General features: G+C 41.0%; 6 protein-coding genes across 6 annotated transcripts; 3 read left to right on the top strand and 3 right to left on the bottom strand.

Annotated features, from left to right (window-relative positions):
• Window positions 1-240: 240 nt before the first annotated feature.
• LOC108023603 (uncharacterized) lies at window positions 241-1,797 on the top strand. Its single transcript, XM_050889100.1, has 2 exons — window positions 241-1,514; window positions 1,578-1,797. Exons 1-2 carry the CDS (start codon window positions 324-326, stop codon window positions 1,713-1,715), a joined length of 1,329 nt encoding a protein of 442 aa, XP_050745057.1. The 5' UTR covers window positions 241-323; the 3' UTR covers window positions 1,716-1,797.
• Window positions 1,798-8,669: 6,872 nt separating this feature from the next.
• On the top strand, window positions 8,670-9,473 carry LOC108023740 (uncharacterized). Its single transcript, XM_017093381.2, has one exon. The coding sequence runs from the start codon at window positions 8,747-8,749 to the stop codon at window positions 9,413-9,415; it is 669 nt and encodes a 222-aa protein (XP_016948870.1). The 5' UTR covers window positions 8,670-8,746; the 3' UTR covers window positions 9,416-9,473.
• Window positions 9,474-12,086: 2,613 nt separating this feature from the next.
• LOC108024889 (protein TAPT1 homolog) lies at window positions 12,087-14,908 on the bottom strand. Its single transcript, XM_017095033.3, has 3 exons — window positions 14,625-14,908; window positions 13,620-14,230; window positions 12,087-13,562 (listed from the first exon to the last, which is right to left on the bottom strand). Exons 1-3 carry the CDS (start codon window positions 14,818-14,820, stop codon window positions 12,354-12,356), a joined length of 2,016 nt encoding a protein of 671 aa, XP_016950522.1. The 5' UTR covers window positions 14,821-14,908; the 3' UTR covers window positions 12,087-12,353.
• Window positions 14,909-15,018: 110 nt separating this feature from the next.
• On the top strand, window positions 15,019-16,208 carry LOC108024868 (nuclear cap-binding protein subunit 2). The gene is made up of 3 exons (XM_017095015.3): window positions 15,019-15,170; window positions 15,226-15,443; window positions 15,944-16,208. The coding sequence occupies exons 1-3, from the start codon at window positions 15,123-15,125 to the stop codon at window positions 16,140-16,142; spliced, it is 465 nt and encodes a 154-aa protein (XP_016950504.1). The 5' UTR covers window positions 15,019-15,122; the 3' UTR covers window positions 16,143-16,208.
• Window positions 16,204-17,539, bottom strand: LOC108024858 (peroxiredoxin-5, mitochondrial). The gene is made up of 3 exons (XM_017095003.2): window positions 17,373-17,539; window positions 17,049-17,183; window positions 16,204-16,640 (listed from the first exon to the last, which is right to left on the bottom strand). The coding sequence occupies exons 1-3, from the start codon at window positions 17,478-17,480 to the stop codon at window positions 16,311-16,313; spliced, it is 573 nt and encodes a 190-aa protein (XP_016950492.1). The 5' UTR covers window positions 17,481-17,539; the 3' UTR covers window positions 16,204-16,310.
• Window positions 17,540-17,602: 63 nt separating this feature from the next.
• LOC108024877 (uncharacterized) lies at window positions 17,603-18,286 on the bottom strand. The gene is made up of 2 exons (XM_017095025.3): window positions 18,132-18,286; window positions 17,603-18,068 (listed from the first exon to the last, which is right to left on the bottom strand). Exons 1-2 carry the CDS (start codon window positions 18,177-18,179, stop codon window positions 17,724-17,726), a joined length of 393 nt encoding a protein of 130 aa, XP_016950514.1. The 5' UTR covers window positions 18,180-18,286; the 3' UTR covers window positions 17,603-17,723.
• Between the last annotated feature and the right edge of the window lie 366 nt (window positions 18,287-18,652).

Genomic DNA, 18,652 nt, shown 5'->3' with positions numbered 1-18,652 from the left:
AAAGTATAGTGGGATAGAAAATTATTCGACTCAATCCTACAGTCATCCTAAGTTGCGAAAGAAGTGCAATTAAATCTGAATATTATCCAACATCTTTATAGAATTATAGAACAATATTTATAAATACTTTAATATTATGTGTGTATTATATCTAGAGCAACAGATACTTATCCTACAGATACTAATATATCAAATAAATATGTATAAGAAGCTAATATATATAGTTTGAACTATCACAGCAGGCAACGATTTTCCCTTATTCACACAGAACACTTGATAATATTTTAAACTTTCCACAAATTCTTCAACATTGATATACAAAAATGCCTCCGAACACCAAGGAGGATAGGACTAGGAAGTTCATGGTGGGTAGCAGTGACTCAGAGACCGAAAATGAGGATCTGGCCCTGATAAACATGGTTCTCAGGAAGCTGAGTATCAAGGATCAAACTCTGCTCCATAGGCACTTTAAAAATGTACCCGAGGCATTCAATACCCTGTGGAAGGATCAGCACCAACGTTTAGATTTGGGTCAAATGCAGTGGAAACTGCACGGATCGAATCTCAATTTATTTCTTCAAGATATGTATTCGGATTTTCGTAGCATCCATTTTCGCAGTGAACAGCTGCAGGAGGAGTTGAACATATTGGAACAGGCGGGCATTGAACGACTGGTCCATGTGGAATCCTGTGAAATTTCGTGGGGTAATTCGGTGAACAAGAATATTACAAATGTGCCACAATGGCCTTTTCATGCCTTGCCAAAACTCTTGAGCAACCTGCTTCACCTGGAGATACATGCTCCTATACAGGCCTGTTTTATAGAACAGTTTCGAAGACTGGAAACCTTAAAGATGCATCAGGAGATTTCCAACTCAGCTTTGGAGGAAATTTTGAGTAGTGAGGCGCCTTTGATGCAATTACATTTTCCAGGGGACTTTACCTACCCACTTTTGGGAATCTCAAAGTGTAAACACCTTAAGAGTCTATTGATAAATCTTCAGAGCTTTCTATCCAGTCCAAATGAAATCCTAAGATTGTCGAAACTCTTGGTTTTGAAGATCACTAAGCTCACAAAAAGTGGGGACTCTCTAAAGGCTTTATCCAAAGTGATTGCGGAGAAAGGAAGTCACCTTAAGAGTCTTCAGCTCAACTGCAGTTTCATGGACCATGGAAAGTATTTATCAGAACTGGGTCTTAATCGCTGTTTAAGCTTGGAAAAGCTAGAGCTGGTGGATTTCAAATTTAAAGATCAGGACATGACCAAGCTCTGTCTTCCAGTAACCCAAAGGTATGCCATCTTTGGCAATTGCCCCGAACTTTTCGATGATCAACTTTTGGACTTTATCAAGGCCAGTCCCAGACTTATAGAACTTGTGCTTATAGAGTGCCCAAAGCTGACAGAAGCTCTACTCCATGATGTTGTAAAAGTGCGGAACAGCGGTGAAGAACTAGAGCCCTTGTTGATCAGAGTTAAGAATTGCCAGGATATTTGGGATTCCTATCAGAAGAATGTAAGAATTATCTGGGATTTAGTATACATATATGAATTATACATTAATGGATTCCGTTTTCAGTTCCTTATCTATTGGGAACGTAAACAATCCTTAGTCAAGTTGGAGTGCAAAACAGAGGAAATCAAGCCTATTGATAATGTCCAGTTAATCTTTCACGAACCTTTGGAGGGTCCTAGTATAATCCAAGTGAGAGTTTAACTGGGCTTATACAATTTTTCAAACGATTTCTTTACAAATTAAAAGGTATATAAAAAATAAACAAGGTTTTTAAAAACGTTAACCCACTTTTCAAGATTGTCTTAGTATTTTTAGGATATTTTTTGAAAGTTAACCATATTTTTTTCTAATGTCAAAGGGTTTTAGAAACAAAATTTAATAAAATATATATTTTTTTATGGTTTTTTTTATTTCTAAATAAATTTCCTAATGATATATGGGTATTAGGTTCGATCGCTAAGCCCATCCATATATTCCACACATAGAGGAGCTTAGCCCGGCTCTTAGCCGTAATTAATCTTGGGTCTATCAGGTGGCATCAAACCAGTCTGCATGGACTTCTCCTCTTGCTAATTGGCCGCCTGCCATGTGGCGATTTGTCATAGTCACCGACTCCACCACGCATGCGCCACGCATGTGGCAGCCGCCTGCCCACCGCCCACCTCCCACCGCCCCTGCCCCGCAACGCCCCCTTGCCCCGCTGGGTTCTTCGATTGGCAAAAGCCACACGCAACAGCTACACGATTTTCAACAACAAAATTTGTCATATGTGACGATGGCTTGGTTTATTCGCTTCTCGATTTTTTCCTCGCATTTTTTGCAGCATTTTGTGCGTTTTTTGCGTTTCGGTGCTTTGGGCTCTGAGCATTTTGTCATTCGGCGGCGACCACCGTTGCGGAATGCAGCAAACAAATTTGTGAACACGACGCAGTTTACAGCTCCAGTGTCCACAACTCGGCGACTGCCGCGCTGGCCACCCATTGTTATAATTATTGGGCGCCCGTGTGCAAGTGACAATTTAGCTCTGCTCTCCGGCCTTCTGGTTATCCGTTTGTGGAGCAAACAGCAAACCAGCGACATGTGTTGAAAGTCGTCCGAGGACAGCTGTTTTCAAAGGAGTTGTGCCCAAAGAGCAGCCATAAATTCCAGGATATTGCATTTTTGGTATTTTTCGATCATACTTAGACCAGAAATTGGTTTGAGAAGGGAATTACAAATCCGTTTTGATATTTTATGGACTTATGAATGTGATATTCTTCATAAACTAAATGTATTTAAAAGATTATTTAAGAGATGTGTTATTATTTTTTATTGTTACTAAAAATAATAAAAAAAAATTAAATAATATATATTTGTTCAAAGTATGTATAAAAAAATCAGTGTTTTGGAAGAAACAAGAAAAGTAATGCTTCAAAAATGGAACGTAATAAAATTTACTATCAAGTGGCATTAGGACCTTTATTTTTGACCAGTTTTTGAAAAAAAAATTACAATTGTAAAATAGTCTAAATTTAGCAAATTTTGTAGTTTTAGGAATCACCCTGAAATGACTGCGATCAATTATGTTAATTATAAGCTGTTGAACACAGTGCGTCTTTTAGCTTTCGGCACGTTTTTGACCAAGTTACACCCAAATTTTTAAAAGATAAATATCAGTTTTTCGCCAACGACTGAGGGTATAATTTTTCACCTTAAAAATCTCAGTATTTTGATCAAAACAAAAAAAGTAATGGTCCAAAAATGAAATGTCATACCTTGCTGAACTCGTAATAAAATTTCCTATCAACTGGCATTAACACCTAAAATATTTTATTTTAGACCATTTTTCGCAAAAAATTACGATGCTACCCCTTGTAAAATAGCCAAAAATTTTGAAAAAATTTTTTGTTTTTAGAAACAACCTGAAAATTACTGCTATCAATTATGTAGCTGGTTAGAAGTCCAAAACAGTGCGTCTTTTAGGTTTCGGACCTTTTTTGACCAAGTTACACCAAAAAAGGGCAAAGAAAATTATCAGTTTTTCGCCAAAAACTGGGGTCATAATTTTTTACCTTAAAAATCTCAGTATTTTGATCAAAACAAAAAAAGTAATGGTCCAAAAATGGAATGTCATACCTTGCTAAACTCGTAATCAAATTTCCTATCAACTGGCATTCACACCTAAAATATTTTATTTTAGACCATTTTTCGCAAAAAATTACGATGCACCCCTTGTAAAATAGTAAAAATTTTGAAAAAATTTTTAGTTTTTAGAAACAGCCTGAAAATTACTGCGATCAATTGTCTAGCTTGTTAGATTTCCAAAACAGTGCGTCTTTTAGTTTTCGGACCTTTTTTGACCAAGTTACACCCAAAATTGTAAAAGAAAAGTACCAGTTTTTCGCCAAAAACTGGGGTCATAATTTTTCACCCAAAAAATCTCAGTATTTTGAGCAAAACAAAAAAAGTAATGGTCCAAAAATGGAATGTCATACCCTGCTGAACTCGTAATAGAATTTCCTATCAATGGGCATTCACACCTAAAATATTTTATTTTAGACCGATTTTCGCAAAAAAATGACGATGAGAAAAATACCAGTTCTTCGCAAAAAACTGAGGTTTTTATTTTTCACCCCAAAATTCTCAGTATTTTGGGCGAAACAAGAAAATTAATGGTTCAAAAATGGAATGTCATACCTTACTGAACTCGTTATAAAATTTCCTATCAATTGGCATTCACAGCTATAATATTTTATTTTAGACCAATTTTCGCAAAAAATTACGATGCTACCCCTTAAAAAAAGTCAAAAATTACGAAATTTTTTATTTTTTTGAATAAACCAGAAAATTACTGAATTCAATTATGTAGATTGTTAGCTATCCAAAACAACCCGTCTTATAGGTTTCGGATCAGTTTTGAACAACTTGGGCCAAGAAAAGTCACAACAAAATATCGGTTCTTCGCCAAAAAGCGGAGGTCTCAATTTTTCAGTCCAAAAATATCAATTAGGATTTACATTAACTTACAAAAATTGGTGTGAAATACCCATTCACTAGAACTTTTTCATATGTTAGGTCAAACTTTACTGCCGACCTTATCTCTAACCCATATTCGATTTCACCTTTCGGACTCGCTTAGACATCACGAGTGGAAAGACCTTAATAACTTTTGCGACCTCTGTCTGCCCTCGGCCCTCATTCCTTCAGTCAGTCATACCCTGAGCCAGTTTCGGAATCCCTGAGCTCGGCCACTAATTCGTTTTCACACTTTTCATGCATCGGACAGGTCGAAATGGCTGGCGGCGCATTGGCAGCGCCTAATTTCATACGCCAGTCTTAGATCGCGTCCCCTTCTGCCACACTGAAACAAAATTTAATGAATAAAATATCGAAATCATGTTCTTATTACCCGTTTCCAAAACTCGACCACCTGTATTCCAGAAAAGTCCTATTTGGCATGTTTCAAGGATAGGAAAATATAATACAATTAAATAATACAAACATTTTGTAAAATAATCATATAGAGCTGCGTTTTCTTCAGTGCATGTGACACCCGTTTCCAGCCGACTAATATTTATATTTGCCCTGCATTTCTCACTCTGCCGATTGCAAGCGATTTGATAAGCAAATGGAAATGCAGTTCGCCGGAGAAAGAGAATATTGGAGGGGGATGGGGAGCAGGAGGGATGGAGGCCAGTCCAAGTCAGACGATGGCGGCGAAAGGTGCAAATAAATAATTTGCAGTAGCCGGGCGGCGACCACTCGACGACCCACTGTTGGCCTGCCAGCCGCGAAAACCCCACTCCGATCCACTGAAAGCGACGGCCAGACAAATATTTTATTGCAAATTTGCTGATATTGGACGACAGGCGGCCACTGGAGCAGTTTGTAATGCTGCTGCAAGAGCCGCAGTCCGGCTGTTTTGCATATTAAATTTATTTTATTGAATATAGGCAAAGATTTAGTTGGATAAGCGAAGGTGGATTGTGTAGTTCTTAAATTTCATTGCTTATTTGTTTATTTTAAAATTTCGTTTTCCCTCTATCAATATTTTTATTAAGATTCTTTAAATAATTATATTCCATCTTGTTTATTCTAAAATTAATATATTTAAAATTTTAAATGCCATACTGATTTTAGTAACTAATTATATTTGAGGGTAACTGATCTTTAAAATATTAAAACCTTTTAAATGCACTGAAAAAATTAAACATTCTGGAGTACATTTTTAAGACCTAAAGAAAGGAGAACTTGGTTTATTTAAAATTTACTTTTAAAGAGGGATCCTTTACCAAACCTATAGTATTTTTTGGGATTTAAAAAAGATTTTGAGAAAATGTTATAGTTTTTAGACTCAAATTATGCTTTATAGAGAGTGTTTTAAGAGATAACGTCTAAAAAACAGTTTAAGAGTTAACGTTTAGAACTCAGTATTCATAAAAGGTTTTTCCCTAAAACCTCTGCATTTGTCCCCAAAAACCCAGCAGTGTGAAAGTTTTCCGAACCACCCTCTGGGTACCCAGCACAGGCGCTTTTCCAGCTCATTGTGCTGCTCTTTCCTATGGAAACCGCAGCCCCCGCCGGCGGGGAGGCGCATAATTGCCATCGGATTCGGACGCCGTGGATGGGGGAGGCCCAGCGGGCGATGAATTATTAATTGCCGTTGATTTGCATTGAGATTTGAACGGTCCGGGATCATTACCGGGACCGGCAATCTCGGCCACCGGCGACCGCAGACCGCGCATAGTGTAAACATAATAATCAACGGGCATTATATGCCGATATATGGGCGATCAGTAGAATGCGCTTTTGCAAAATGGCCGGCGGTCAGCGCGGCCCCCAATTGACACCTGAGCGGCCGAGTTGCCTATTATTGCTGCTATTATTATTATTGTTGCTGCCGCTGCCGCTGCCGCAGCTGTAATTGTTATTTATGCACTCGCATTTAGCCGCTGTAATGGCATGTGGACCGCCGCCATGCCCCCTGGGAGGGGCGTAACGCCAGCAATTTGCAGTACGGAACGCTTACGTAACAGCCCGAGCCGCCTAATTGTGGGGCGATGTAGGGGCACAATGATGCTCGAAATTAAATTGTATTGGGTCATTATCTGCCTAAGGCAAAGGAATGTATCGTATGGTCCTCACATTGTGTTTAGTTTGAAATTAAATTTCTTATAAGATGATGATTTGAAATATAATAAAATATCAAACTAAAGTAATGAATCTAAGAGATACGTTTTTGGAATATTGTCTTCAAATTATATTATAAATATCCAAGCAACAAAACCAATAAAACCACCAACATAAAATGTTTTTAAAAAAGGTTGTTTGTAGCTTTGTTCTAAAACCGTCGTGTAATATTAACTTTGATCTTAAATATTTTTTAATCAATTTTGAAATTGCTAAAATACTCATTTAAAGGAAGTCAACGTTCCAGCTAACTACAAGAACGCATAAAATCGGATATGTAAATAAATCTCGCAGCTTCCTTTTTTCTGGGCAGGGCACACGCGCTTAAGATCAACTCGAAAAAGTCGCAGATCCCTGGAATCCCAAGGAATAACCAGAAAGTAAAAAAACAACTCAAAGAGCTGCCGTCCTTTGTTGTTGCACTTAAAGTCGCTAAAAACGCGGTGTGTTCGCTTGTCAAAATTGCAGCGGCTTCCAGGTTTTTTTATGTTAAGAAGCCACAAAGAGATGACGCAGTCGAAATGGCTAAATGAATTAACCCTTTTACTTTGCAGCCGGTAACACAGTGGCAGCAACAACAATAGCAGCCACTGATTTTTCTTACTTTTCAGACTGTTCTTGTAGTTTTTGGTCAACACACAGATTAACCCACACCTCAGCAAAAATATTTTGCAAGAAAATTATGAAGGGTCTTTAATATGCATTACTATACATACATAATATAAACAACAATCTAAATTGTTCAAACACCAAACCAACCAAAAACATTTTTAATGATAACCAACATATTTTTTGTATATAAATTGTACAATATATTTTTGTTAGAATTTCAAAGATATTAAAAAAAATAATCTTCAAAACTTGTTTTTTTAATTCATTTTTTTTAATGAGAAAAAAATGATTTTACCTACAGAATGGGAAAAAACATTCAAAAATCATTCTTACATAAAAATATTTTAAAAAGTTTTTTTTTGTAAGTTAGCACACATTTGGTATCTTTGAGGTCGCCTTTAAGGTGTGCTAACATTTTGCCGTTTTGCTGGGTCTCGTGGGTACACACATTTATTTAAATGCTTACCTCGCCGCTTGGACTACCTCTCGGCACTTGAGATGAAGCTGAAGCCCAGGCTGAGGCTGGAGAAGCTGAAGCACGGTGGAGAATTGCGCGTAAATTCGTTGCGGTCTCCGCGTCATCAACGTAATCGCCGTCAACAGCAGTCAACAGCATCAAACTGGCAGGCAAACGTTGCTACTGTTTCCAGACGCAGTCCGTCCGGCCAACAGAAGCCGCAGAAGCACCAGCAGCCAAAGTGAAGTGGTTTTTTTATGATGAGGCGAGATGAGCCGAGCCCAAAGAGCAGCACTTTCCAACCGAGCGGACGGGCCCGCAACAAAAGCGTGTCTGTGGAGGTCGGTAATGGGATGTATCCATACCTCCGTATAGACTACAAGGTGTAGAACCTTTTCAAAATAACAAATAAATAATAAAACAAACTCATAAACTAATATTTGAAGAGACTAAGCCTCGCAACTATTCGAACCCAAGTAAGAACATTAAAAGATGTGTATCTAATTAATATATGTTCACTTTAAAAAACTATACAAAATTAATAATTATTCTACAATTTAATACAAACCTTAGTTTTTGAAAATATAATATTTGTCGCAAAAACAAAGCATTGGGTTACTCTTTATTATTTTAGGAATGGTATTCCTGGTTTTCAAAATATATTTTTTATTTATATTATTTTTTTATTATTATTAAATTAATCAGAATTTAAACATAAATGTACAATTTTATTTAATATAATTAATATATATCTATTATCTTTTCCTCAAAACGGTAATCATCTCTAAATTATTTTTTTTTGGTAACATAAAGAGTAACAGTCTAAGTTTTAGCGAAATTTATTTTAGAAAATTGTTTATAGAACGTAATATTCAACATATTAAACGTATTGTCTTAAAGGTTTCCGATCTAAATATTTTATATTTTATACATCAGGGAATTGTGTCAAATAATTCGGGCAACTTTTATCAATCGTCAGCCAGTTTCTGCGAAAATGAGGGTCTACCTGTATCAGATGCGCCCGGTGCTGTTCCTCTTCTACATCGTGGAGACCGCGGCCAACATGGTTCTGATCCACTTCTACCTGAAGACCTTCGTGTTCGTCAACTTGGCCCTGATGGGCTGGGTCGACCTCTTGACCCAATACATGTATATGGTTTGCTTTTACATTTTCACGGTGCTGACGACCTTTGCCAGCATAAATCTGTGCACCGGCAACCACTGCTCGATTGTTCAGGAGGTGGTGCGTCCACTGCTCGGTTTCCTAACCTACACGATCTGCTCCTTGATGGTCCTCGGCGATGCCAAGTCGGACATCTATGTTCTGTACTCCGATGCCAAACCGGGTGATCTACTGAGGCCGGAGAAGCCAATGCATCCGTATTTCGATAATATTAGGATCCAGGCAACGATCTCCTTGGTGACCAGTGTGATTTTCCTGCTGCACTGCCTCATCGCCTTGGATGTGCTGCTCTCCAACGAGGACTCGGACGATGAACACTCCTCGGAGAACTCCAAGCCCTCGGATCCCTCTGATGATATTGTCGACGAGCTGGACTACGTCCCGGTGCGGCTCTACGTGCTGGGAGGAGTGGTGCAACGCTGGCTTGAGCAGTACCAGTGGTTCCAGGACTTTACCCGCAATGGGGTCTCATATATCTGATTTATTCTTAAGCTGCAAATTTCGTAAAGCTTGGAAATAAAAGGTTCAACAATGTGTAGTACATTTTTTTTTGGAATAGAATGGGTTCAGAAAATTTCCTAAAAAGGTTTATTTTAATTTTTTAAAATGCAATATTCAAGATAACCTAATATTCCCATGGTAAATCTGTAATATATTATTTTCACCATTGAAAAATGTTAGATTGACAATAAGAAATGTAATAAAATAAACCCCTTAAACCCTGGAGAGTTTGAGTAAAATTTGTTACCAAGCAAAATCTGTTTAATCGGAACGTATCATATTGTATCTTGTGAATACCAGATATTGGCTCACTGAAACGTAATACCTGTTATCCTGTCCCCTGGCAATTATGCAGCGTTTAGTTCCCCCCACATGCAATGTAATGGACCCTGCCCATAGCCATGCTTATGACGTCAGCGGGAAGCAACAGTTACGCGCTGCATCATCCAAAGCTCATTGTCGTCAATGTGTCAACGATAAGCAGCTGGGGTCTTGTGCTCGCACATACATCTCTGTCCGTAAATGTATCTATCTGTAAATGTATCTGTATCTGGCCGGGGATGGTGCGCATGTCCCGCGTCGGAGGAGGAATCGATAAATTATGGGGCCGAGCGGCAGTCAAGAGCAAGGTAAAGCATTGCCCCGGTGCTGCTGGGTGTGGTGCTTTCATTCATGAAAAAGCGCTGTACATGCGAGCCGTGTGGTGTGTCCCTGGCCCTCACCCCGTGCGACTCACTCAAGGCTATTTTTAACGCAGGCCAAGGGCTGCCGGCCGGATGCCGAGGCTTTTCAAGGAAGTTTTCCTCTTTGTTCCCACACAACTATGCAATGCAATTACGAAGTCAGTCTGTCAGTCGGCCAGTCTGCATTGTTTATTTACATAATTTTAAGGAAGAAATGCTCAAGATTTCATAATAGCTAGGGAAAGCAAATAAAAAAGAGGGTTTGAGTTAGAGATTGAGTTTAAGATGTCAAGTTAGAGATATTAAAGAGATATTAAAGTCAAGATCCCTCTGTATTAATCGGTTATGCGATTTTTGTGGCCTACTTTTCGGGGTTTTCTATCCACAGACTGTTTCCTGATGAAGAAAATCATTAAGTTGCAATATTATTAATAATTAATTAACAACATATGTTATATTTATAGCTTACAAAACATACATTTTATAAATTAGCAAACTGTTTTTGAGTATCTTAACTTTTCAGCAAACTTTAAGGCTGCATTAAGAATTTAGAAAATGCAATACTAAAACTCATTTAAAATTAAACATAAAGCAACACATTTGCCAATATTACATCTCAGAAATAACCCTGTAAAATTTGCATACGGAAACACCAAGGAAAAATCAAGAAAGGCAATTCCCTAAAGACCTAACTTTAAGTCAAGGGTCAAAAAATCACGAATAAATCTCAGCAAATTTCATTTAACAAGGAGGAAAAACGACTTTGCTCCCACGCTGAAAGCGAATGTGAAAAGTACATGAATGCGAAAGGGAAAATCGATAGGGACGCCATTCCGCAGGAGCGTGGTGTCCTTGAAATCGCGAAGGGAAAGGGCCATTCATGAAATTGGCCGAAGTTTTCATGAATGAAAATGGCAAGCGAGGAGCTAGGAGAATTTTCCTCGGGCTTTGGTGAGTTTGCGCAGGACAGTTTGGATATTTTGTTTGGGGTTCGGACTTCGAAAGGTTCCCCTCTTCGGGCCACTGACGCAACCACATTGCGCTGTTCCAAGGTCAGCGTAAAATTTCATTCATAAAACTGATACGCCCCATGGCGTATATATATGTGTGTACAGCCATGGCGCGTGTAAGTTCCCGGGGGGTGGCTATGGATTCGGGGGGTTGGGACTTTGGAGCCACGGATCCGCTGCGGATATGGGCTAAGCGAGCACTCCATTTTCGGCTTGTTGATTTTCCTACGCGTGCAAACACAAACAGAGCGGGAAACCTTTTCATTCATGAAACCAACTCGGGGGGTCTCCAAACTTCTGGCTTTCTAATCCCGCCACCCCCCGGCGAAATGCTCGAGGCCCAAAACAATTTTTGGAACGAATCCAGAAAACAATTTCGCGCTAAGCTGAAAGCAATTTTTGCCCCTAGGAATTTGTGGTAAAAACGTAGTCATTTGATTTTCGCTTAGATGGGGGCCAAATGTGGATGACTGTCATCTTGCTGACTGCAAAATGCTAAAGGTTATGGAGGAAATGCTGCGTGTGGGAACAATAAATGATATACAAATCTAATATATTTTATGTGCAATAAAATCGGTTAAAAATTAAAGGAGGAAAAAAGCGAACACGTCGTATGAGTAATATTTGGAATATGCCTCCCATCAAAACATTCTTCAAGAAATTTCAGAAGCTAAAGTTGCAAAAATTATACAATAAAATGGGCTTAAGATTGTATATATCTTGGATACTTTACAATGTTTTATTATTTGCTTTGTATAGGAATCTCTGCGAAATATATTATATATACAAACTAAACAAAAATCCTTCAACTTTTTTTTAAAAACAAATAAAAAGGTTTCTTAAAGTTTTATTTATAGTTTTCCTCTGCGAACTTAATAAATGTAATCTTTTACAACTATTCAGTTCCTCTCCATTAAGCTGCACACCTTTTAACATTAATAAATATATTGGACAAAATCTGTCATATTAAATTTATTTTTAAAGTGCTTGGTAACAGCCAATTTGGTAGTTTTAAATGTGCAATCGTCACACCCTCTAATTGATTTTGAGGCACAGTTTGATACTCTAGACAGAACATATTTTCAGCTACAACCTAAAATACATTCTTAAATCCATGCTCACTTAGCGTTACAAGAGAGCCATTAAGCGATACACAAAAGATCGAAAACGTAACTACGTACAAAGTAAAATGAAAAATAATAATAAGTTAGCATCGATTTATGGCTACAGCTGAGTCGTTTGGTTGCCGCCCGCGAGTACGGAATTCGCTCCCTTCTCCGCCATGCTGGGCATGCCCGGTTCCGATTCGGATCGCTTGTGCGTTCGCTTCGGCAGCCGCTGGGTGGCCTGCTTGGCCTTGGGGCTCGCCTCTCCGCCGCCGGAATGGTTGAGCAGCATCAGATCCGGCTGGCTGCGCACCAGGTCCTGCTCCTGGTAGACCTCCTGGACGGCTGAACTGGCATTGGTATTGGTCACCTGCTCGTTGAGGCACACATCATCCAAATCCACATCGCTGTTGGAGAAGAGAGCTGTTGCGCCCAGTTCCAGGGAGTTGGTCACATCCAGCTCTTGCTCACTGACCGCTTTCTTTGGCGTGGACGTTGAGGCTATCGAGACACGGGAGAAATTCTTGCTCACATCGAGATTTGCGGCACTGGGCGGGGTCAACAGCGTGGTCACTTGTGCTGGCTTCGAGCCAATACTATTGTTATTATTATTATTGTGATTCTGGCCGCCCATCGAAGTCGTTGGTACAGAGGCAGCTGGACCTCCTATAACAGGCACATTGGTCATGCTACTCGGCGTTGAACTATTCCGCTCAGTCTGATGCTCCTTCATTAGCTTGCAGGCCTTGCCCAGGGCACATATGGTCAGGCAAATCCTCAGGCCCATGGCAAACAGATAGGCGAGAAGGAAGAGTAGCCAGGCAGCCAGGTTTTCGAAAGACACCGCCGTGTAGATGGCTTTTATCAAAACCACTGCCAGGGGAAAGGGTATGAAGCCCATGCGTCTGGCCACCAAATCCGAGTGGTCCGAGAAGGCGTGCTTTTGTCGCGTTTGGGTCATATCGTAGGCCAAACTGGTGGTGTACTCTCTGTAGATGCTCTCCGGCAGCTCGTTGAATCTCGTGATGAACGCATGCTTCACCCAGTCAATGAGGATTTCCGTAAACAGCACGGCAAAGCAGTCGGGCAACATGACACAGAACTGGGTGATGCTCCAGTCGAACTCCTTCATGGTCTGGATGACCACAATGAACAGCAGCACTGAAAGGTGGAAGCGCTCCCTCACGTCGCTGCAGGTCAGCTGGAACAGGTTGTTCTTGTCGAACTTTTTGAACACAGACCCCTTGAGCTCCACGAAGTTGTTCGATATCATGATGGTCAGCAGTCCCTTGTTGTTTGAGTTCACTGCCACATTCAAACAGGTGGCCTGAAAGTATAAAAGTAAAGTAATACGTTCTAGCTAAGTTGATTTTCTATAGCCCACCTGGAACATAATCAGTCCGCTGTGCAAAAACACATAGATTAGAGTGAAAAGAACGTGCGTGAGTACTCCAAAATGCTCCCTCTTTGATGTCTTTGGTTCGGTGGCTGTCCAGAAGAGAGCATCTATGGTGTCCTGACCAAAAGCGGACAACAGTCGGTCGCCCACCTCCAGCATGTTGTAGAATATATACAGCTTGATGATTGACTGCGACTTGATGATGTGGTACACACGATTCGTGTCCACCAAGAGCATAATCAGCGTCACCGTCATCCAGATGAAGCCCTTGAGCAGATCGCAGATTTCCGCCGGCGACAGCAGCCTTTGTCCGCTGCTGCGAAGGCGAAAGATGCGCGCCACCGTTCTGGAGACCAGGGCCCAAATGGCCATCAGGAATCGGACAGGCAGAAAGGTGTGGATGTACAGGAAGGAGTCGGCACACTGCATGATGCCGTACACCATGAACCGCTCCAGATCTCGTGGTATGCGCATGAAGCTGTAGATCTTCTGCCGGCGCGCCGAATAGCGCTCCTCGTCGTGCTCCAGCATGTAGCCGCGTGTCATCTCCACCTTGAAGAAGTCGAAGAATGTGTTGGTGCAGGTCTCTGTGGTTCCTAAAAAGGATAACAAAAACGGTTTGTGTTTCATTGTGTAAAAGGAAAATTAATTAAGAACACAGGTTTCTGAAAAACTTGTGTTTTATGGGAGTTACTGGAATTGTATGATTTTACAAACCTTTTTATATATTTAATATTTATATAGGACCAGAAATCCCAAGTATTATGTAGTTACCCAAATTATAATATTATAATATATAAGCAAGGTTTTTGAGATTATTAAAAAACCGGCATTTAAACCGAGATTTAAAAACCACTAAAGAAAAGTTGTGAAAAAACGGAACCTTATAAAATATTTAATAAAAATAACCATCCTTTAAACTGTTTTTAAGGACCCTGAAGCTAAGGATATTAAAAAAGTCCCCTAAAAGGTTCTTCCCCCAATATTTACCGCTCTGCAGTCGCTGCTGCGCCGCTGCCGCTGCCGGCGTCGCAGTCGACGCCGCTGCAACGTCATCCTGGGCGAGCGGCGCCTTCTGCTTGATCTCCTCCTGCTGATGGTGCAGTTCCTCCACGCGGCTGCTGGTCATGTCTCCGCGGAAGCGCAGCTGGCGCTTGCCGGCCGCCGAATTGAGTGAGGTGTTCATTAAGTACGGTATGTGGAATCCATAAAATAATAACAACGAGACGAGCTAGAAATGTCTGGGTGAAACAGCAGCTATTGGAAATGTACTAATGCCTTGGTAATATACCAAAACACAAACACAGTATATACCGCAAACGGTCACACTGGGATAGCGGAGGCATGCTCCTCACCTAGCGGAGACACCCACCTGGCGTAGGGCTGACCAGGAAAAACAACAGCTTGCCTATCGAAAAATCAATCGCTGGAGTGCCGCCACTAAAGAAAAGTGTAGAAATTTTTTAACTTAGTTTATATTCAGAAAATATGACCACATCCGTGGAATTGAGCTCGTACCGCGATCAGCACTTCAAGGTGAGTATGCTTGGAAGTCTGGCTACCGATTTCTAACACAATATCCCCGTTGCAGGGCTCTCGCTCGGAGCAAGAGCGATCGCTTCGCGACTCGTGTACACTTTATGTGGGCAATCTTAGCTTCTACACGACGGAGGAGCAGATCCACGAGCTCTTCTCCCGCTGCGGTGATGTCCGCGTGATAGTAATGGGCCTGGACAAGTACAAGAAGACGCCCTGCGGCTTCTGCTTCGTGGAGTACTACATAAGATCGGAGGCGGAAGCTGCCATGAGGTGAGACATCTGTTCGCGGGGGAACGCCACATTGTTCCCGGCGTCTGGGGAGTTTTCTAGATCTCTTAATATTAAGAAGCAGCAGCTCCTTGAAAAGAGGAAATGAATAACCAATGTTTGAGTTTCAGATTTTTGAGAACCAATTGGTTCCTCTAAATGCTAAATCTTCGAAAACTCCAGTAGAAAAACTTGGAAATAAATGATTTTAGGGTATAATTATTGTTATTAGGCGTGTTATTTGGTGTTTTGGAAAGGAATTCATCCTTTTTTAAAGTATTATAATGAAAGTAACTGCTAAAGCTCCTTAAAGGTATAAAAAAAACTGTAAAACTGACTACCAGCAGGATATAGACTCTCAAATTTATATCATTCGTTGCAGCATTTTATAGATATAATCCCATCTTTTGAATTTTGTTGTTTTTGGTGAAATACAAGGTAGTTTTTAAAGAAAAGATAGAATCTTCTCAACACCCCTTTTCCTTCTCTCTCCCTCCATAAAGATTTGTGAATGGCACGCGCCTGGATGATCGACTGATTCGTGTGGACTGGGACGCCGGCTTCATCGAGGGCAGGCAATACGGACGCGGCAAAACCGGCGGCCAGGTGCGCGACGAGTACCGCACGGACTACGACGCCGGACGGGGAGGCTACGGCAAGCTGCTATCCCAGAAGATCGCCCCCAACACCGATAACCGCTAGCCCTACGATAAGATTAAAGACTAAGCCTCCATAACTAGATATTAAAGCCAACACCTAGACATAACATCTCTAATCGCATTTATTTATTGTACGTGCTACATAAATCTTTTGAAGACGTAATTGATATCATTGCGGCCTAGCATTACTGTGTGAGTTTCTGGAATCCATTTACTTCTTGCCAATGTTGTTGGCCAGCGAGCAGCTGAGTCCGGTGCCATCGGGCTCCACGTTCAGCTCGGTCACCTTGCCGTTCTCCACCACCAGGGAGTAGCGCTTGGAGCGCACGCCGCCCAGTGGGGGCAGATCGATGGTCACGTCTAGGGCCTTGGTGAAGCCACCGGCGGGATCGGCCAGGAGACGCACCTTGCCAGCGGCTCCGTGCTCCTTGCCCCAGGCGGACATCACGAAGGGATCGTTGACCGACACGCAGACGATCTCATCCACGCCCTGCTTGGACTTCAGCTCGTCGGCGGAGCTCACATAGCCGGGCAAATGGGTCTGCGGGTTAGAGAAATTTGTTATTCATTTGTTACGTGCTGTTTAGATTACACCGCAAGGCAAAACTTAAACTATTATATGGAAAAGGTAAATTCTTACAGAGACTTGGAAATTGAGAAGTGTTAAATATATAGCATTGAGGTATTTTAATTTGTTTTAAAAACCCCATTAATTTATGTAGAAACATTTTATAGGGAATTTTTGTAATTTGTATATTATTTAGGTTATGGTATATATTTTGTTAATATATATTAATATTAATTATACTTGAGGGACCATAAACTTTAAGGAAAAATTAGTTTTTCAAGATTTTAAACTTTTTGAAGAAATTAAATTACATTTCAATAATCTACAATATTTTTTCCCGTGTAGGAGCTGAACCACAATAGAGGGCATAATGTTACGTACCTTGGAGCAGCCGGGAGTGAAGGCGCCGGGAACGCCGAAGATGATCACCTTCTTGCCGTTGACCAGGTCGCCGGTGTTGATCTTGTTGGCCGGGGAGTCCTCGAAGAGGTCCACCGCGGGCAGGGAGTCTCCAACCTGGAAATTGGGCAAAGCACACACACACACAGAGAGTTAGAAAAGAGAGAGGAGGTGGTAACCTTGAAGCGTTGCAATTTCCTCAGGGCGCTGCAATCAATATTTATGCCATTCCCCCACCGGCTTATGTAACGGACCCCGGGCGCTACGCCAGCCGGAAGCGGGAGTTCTCCGGCCACCTCCACTTACTTTCACCATGACTGCTGGGGTTCTGGATAAGGATCGCTGCGAAATAATTTGTTGGGGCAGCGCGGAGTTCACAACTCGGCCAAGAAATTTGCACGACAGCACACGCATTTCTCCTCTCTTTCTTCTTCTCACACACACACACGGACTGGCACGCACACGGCCAAAGACTGCATCTGGGCGAACTGCAGCGTTGCCACACCGCCGCCAAAAAACAATATGGTCTTGTACTCTTCTTCAGTCAAGTCTTAATTTTTACTACCCCATTCTTTTGGGGGGAAATAAAAACAATAGGTTGGGGAAGGACTTTCGTCATGCATGGAGGGCTGGGGATTTGTTTAGTTTCTAGTGGGGCTATGTGGCCGTCCTGCTGACTATACTGTCCGCCAGGCGCTCCAAGTCATCCAGGCTCTGTTCGTTGATTTTCTTCTCGAAGTCGGCCATAAACTCGTTGGTCAGACGTTCCGCCTGCTGTTCCGGATAGTGCTTGCGGAATCCGCGCAGTATGCTGTCCCTCAGGCACGGTTTCATTACCACCAGATTGAGTTTGGTGCCCTCCTTGATATTGGGATAGGATGCAATGGTCTGGTCATTGTTAAGGGGACGTCCTAGAAGCAATAACTTCTGATTGGCCGCCGCTATTTGTAGTTCCACTTCTATCTGTTGTTTCAGCTCCAGAATCGTGGACGTCGGCGCGACCTGCGTGGAAAAGAGCTCCATGAATGACTGCTCCTCATTCACTGCAATAAGGTTAGCACTTACATCGATTGTGCAGTCCTGGCCCTTGAGCACTTTGATTGTGATCTGCATTGCAAATGCCGAAAAAGTTAATATAAAATATGAAATATGGCTCGCTAGGAATATAAACAATCTGGCTTTGGCGTTGCCAGCTGATTGGGCGCTGCCACAATTTGCGAACAGGCAGCCCTGGTTTATCAAAAGTAAATAAAACTTGAATATTAATGAGTATTCAGAAAGTTTTAAGTGATTAAAAGAAATTTGTGAATAATATTTGAAAAACTATCGGACGCTATTACTGTGTAAAAATTGAATTATTGTTCTAAATAAGATAGCTAATTTAATGTTATAATAAATTGTAAGAAATGAAGTAATTATTTATTATACTTGCGTACTTGCCCTGGTGTTTTTAATAATAATAAATGGGTTTTAAGATAAAAAATAAGGTTTAGCATAACAAATAATAGCTACTAACCTGTAAAAACATAAAACTAGTTACTACTATAAAAACTATCGAAAGCCTTCAAAGTCCGGCAACGCCGCCA

The sequence above is a fragment of the Drosophila biarmipes genome, chromosome 3R (genome assembly GCF_025231255.1).
Source record: "Drosophila biarmipes strain raj3 chromosome 3R, RU_DBia_V1.1, whole genome shotgun sequence".
Taxonomy (NCBI): Eukaryota; Metazoa; Arthropoda; class Insecta; order Diptera; family Drosophilidae; genus Drosophila; species Drosophila biarmipes.
The sequence above is the reverse complement of the archived record's forward strand: the minus strand, read 5'-3'. Positions and strand labels throughout refer to the sequence as shown.